The 3,817-nt window shown below is 39.2% G+C and overlaps 1 protein-coding gene across 3 annotated transcripts in view; it reads right to left on the bottom strand.

The window, feature by feature from the left end:
- Window positions 1-1,086: 1,086 nt before the first annotated feature.
- nmd3 (NMD3 ribosome export adaptor) overlaps window positions 1,087-3,817 on the bottom strand; it is an 11,528-nt gene continuing 8,797 nt past the window's right edge. For all 3 annotated transcript variants that reach the window (XM_035680519.1, XM_035680520.1, XM_035680521.1), the window contains exons 12-16: window positions 3,407-3,519; window positions 3,236-3,308; window positions 2,841-2,947; window positions 1,807-1,877; window positions 1,087-1,616 (exon numbers count right to left, since the gene is read on the bottom strand). In XM_035680519.1, the coding sequence (XP_035536412.1) occupies window positions 1,483-1,616; window positions 1,807-1,877; window positions 2,841-2,947; window positions 3,236-3,308; window positions 3,407-3,519 (498 nt within the window). In that variant the 3' untranslated portion in view covers window positions 1,087-1,482. The remainder of the gene's footprint in view (window positions 1,617-1,806; window positions 1,878-2,840; window positions 2,948-3,235; window positions 3,309-3,406; window positions 3,520-3,817) is intronic.

Below are 3,817 nucleotides of genomic sequence, written 5' to 3' on the forward strand. Positions count from 1 at the left end.
TAGAATGTGAGACATGTCACACAGACTAATACGCTGCAACAGACACATTCCTCTGGTGTCTTAGATTACGTAAAGCTTCATATTAGTAGGTCTGCACAGCCATGCAACACACCTGGTTGACAAAAGAACAACTCTGATGAACCCCCAAAATCATCAGGGATCATGATAAATGCAGATGTTTGGAGCCATTTTTAAGAACTCTTAAATAATAGTTTTTAAAGGCAAACTGAGGCACCCATGTCCCCTCCACCTTTTACAGGTACCACCAAAGGCACATTCCCCTCTCTGGTTTAAACAGATGCAGATGCAGCACCCTCCTGCTAGAACAAAGATACACAGAAAGAAAGAAAAATCAATTGATCATTGATCAATGTTTTCTTTTTCTAATACGCAGAATTTTATGTTGTGCTTTCAATATGTTGTTTTGTTTTAATCCTTTCATGAGCACAAAATATGAAGTGTTAAGATTACAAGCTATACTACTACCAGTGTATCTATATAACATTTGAAAGTTTTTAGATAATTATTGCTTTACTTATTACCATGAATGAATAACATTACTAATTCAAAAGCCCCTAATTTGACAAGCTATTCAGGATCAACTGAATTGTATGTCCAGCTTCAGCCCATATCAGAGCACAGACAGCTTGGCCCAGCTAGTTAGGTTATTTGAATGCATTACTTCCCCTCTCTAAGTGGTCCAAAGCTCCCTCTGGTGGATTTGTACATAAAAGTACTTGAAAGTAGACTATGTCCCAATTTTGTGCTACATGCTGATTCTCAGCAGGTTTTGAGTATGTACTGTGTTCACACTAGAAAAGTGACACAGTACAGACAGTACTAAATACAGTGCTATTGATGCACACTATTCTCCCACAGGGCACAAAGGAAGAGCTGCTCACAGCTGGTAAAACCTTTAAATAAACTAATGGTGGTGAAACGGCTCCAAATAATTCACGCAAAACAAAAATAAGTATTATAGCTTATGTGTTTTCTATGACAATTAGTACATAGTACATAATAAATATAAAATGAATATGTATGGATTTGGGACACGGCTAATATCAGAAAAATATAAATGAAAAGTGTTCATTAGGACAAATATTTATTTTGATATATAGTGAACTAGAAGCACTCCGTTTCCACATCACTTCAAATTTTAAATGAAAAGGGGAAAAGAGCATTTTACAAATAGCTGAAAATCTAAATGAAAACGAGGTGAATGATCAGTTTAAACAACTGAAAGACTCTCAGCAGAACCGTGTTTGTTATTATGTGGCACCATTATAACCCACAGTTTATGGGTTTTAACTGTAATGAGTCATTACACTACAGTCTGATGAGCTGTGGATTTTGTTTAGTATAAAACATTATTTGTTAGATCCGTCCTCAATCTGCTGTCAGTTCAAAATGGGAGGCCTCAGCTCAGTGTTGTATTTGACAGATCAGCTGTCAGCGTCACACAGGCAGGATGGCAACCGCCTAGTCTGTCATCATGTCAGCGCCCTCTTCTCCTGTGGCATCTGTTAGGCTGAGCTCCTCCAGCATCTCCACCAGGGAGATACGTGGTGCTCCGTCATCATCGGTGTCGCTCTCCACTGGGATCTTTGACGTGTCTGAAATTAGAAAATCAACCTCTATTCATTAACCATCCGATACATCACTTACAACAAAGGACGTGATACTAGATCTAATAGCATTGACAGTAAATGAGTCGCAAGTTGAGCTGCAACAATGGAAACAAACATCTCATCAGAAAGGCGGAAATCTCTGGGTATGTCGGTGCTGCGGTGTGCAGCTGCTCACCTCTGTAGATGTTAACATTCTTCCTCAGAGCCTCATCCTCCTCCAGGTCCTCCAGGAAGTCCTGGTATTGTCTGAAGACAGAAAAGCAAGTTAAAGGAAAACCCACGTGGTACAAAAATACAGGGAAAAATATGTTCACAGGATATTGGCACATTTTCAGCCTATTCACTTACTAACCAAAACAATGCCATGTCTTTAGTCATCAGGTATCTTAAGTGTTTTCCCTCATTTACTTTGCAGAAAACAAATTTTCCTCAGCCTCAAAAAGCACTTGCAGATGAAACTTGTTTGTTTAGGTGGCCATTTTCAAGGTTTTCTAAATGTATGCACCTGATTTTTGTAAGTGATATTTCATGAGAACTACAAAATAAAACCAATTGTCAAAAAAACATTGTTGCATTTATTGAATAAGTCTGGGGATAGTCTTCATTTTTCTTAGTGTCAACATATCCCACGAAAAGACCAAAACATGAATTGATCCTAACTAATATTGTCTGTGTAGCCGGGGCCTGACACTGCTTATTGCCCTGTGCCATAGAGCTTCAGTGTTGTCCAAAAACCACACGAATGGGCCACACTGTTTGAGTGACATGTTTTTAAATTGAGTCAAAAACAGTTCTGCAACTGTAATTCTCTAGAAAACTAAATATATATTGCTCCACATTTGAAAATAGATCTCAACAAATGCTCCATTTACTCCTGTTTGACAAATGTTTGCTAAAAACTTCAATGCCCAGATGTTTTAGTAGTTTAATTAGCCTTTTTGCAAGTATACATTCCTGACATTTAGATTCATGTTTCAAGCAGGAATAGGTGGGTCTGAGTGCTGCAGACAGGGTAGGGAATTAAGAGACCAGTGCATTGTTGTTTTGGGTCTTTTAAAATATTAATAAATATAGAATATCACTTATTATATCCTTTAAAGATGACGAGTTAAACATCAGAGATGCAAACCGAGCAGCATTTTAGAAAATGACAGGCTCTGATCGTGAGGACAAATCCTTGAGGTTTGAATTCAGAAACGGAGCTCCTACCTCTCATCATCCGTGTCCATGCCCTCGCGGTCTTTGGCCATCTCCTGCAGTTTCCAGTTCCTGCGCTTCGCCCTCCTGGTGCGGTCATAGCTCTTCTTGATCAGCACCTTAAAGAGGCCACATTCAGGGTTGTACAAATTAATACAGTTTGCCTGTACATACACTAGAAACAAATAAGTTACAGTAGTTGTTTCAGCTATGCACCGGTAAAGGAAATTAAAATCAGCATACCGGTTCATCCAGAATATCGCCCTGCACTAAAAACTATTATTTTTCCAAGAACGTGATCAAATGTACAGTCAGTATTTTATCTTGCCACCAGAGGTCAGTGTTAATCAAGTCAACAAGAAAACCAGGTTTATTCACTGAGGATGTACTGTGCAGGTGAGTCTTACCACATCAGGAACGTGGTGAGGGTTCATCTTATTCAAGTATTCATCATTGACGTTAGAATTGGCAAAGTCAAACCTGTACAGTGAGAAATGTGCCATTAAACGTAAAGTTCACAGCCCGCCATCAATCTTTACTACCAACATCTGATAATAACTCAATAACCTCGTACTCACCCCAGCACCAGGTCTCCGATGTTGAGCAGGTGGCCCAAGAATGTACGGCAGTGATACTGCTGACTGGTGTTCATCTCTGATGTTTTCTGAACCCACACCTCAGCCAGGGTGTGCTGTAACACACACACACAATATATAAATGTAGTTTCAAGCAACTAAAACAGCATTATTTTTGCTCTTTTCCTCCAAATTGTTCCAACAGTTGTATCAATACTAATACAACATTCAGACAGAGGAAAGCGAGGGCAAACATGGTCCCTACAAACCTCATTGCGCCATCGAAACAAACACTCCTGTGTGTTACTGTCGTTTTGGCTTGAATCCTGCATACAGGCTCAGGGATAATGTAATGGTTCGCTATTGATTTTGTTTCCAAAAGAAAAGCAATGTTCCCTCATAATGCAATCTGTT

This window comes from Morone saxatilis, unplaced genomic scaffold (genome assembly GCF_004916995.1).
Source record: "Morone saxatilis isolate NCDOM2014 unplaced genomic scaffold, NCSU_SB_2.0 Contig8, whole genome shotgun sequence".
Lineage (NCBI taxonomy): Eukaryota > Metazoa > Chordata > Actinopteri > Moronidae > Morone > Morone saxatilis.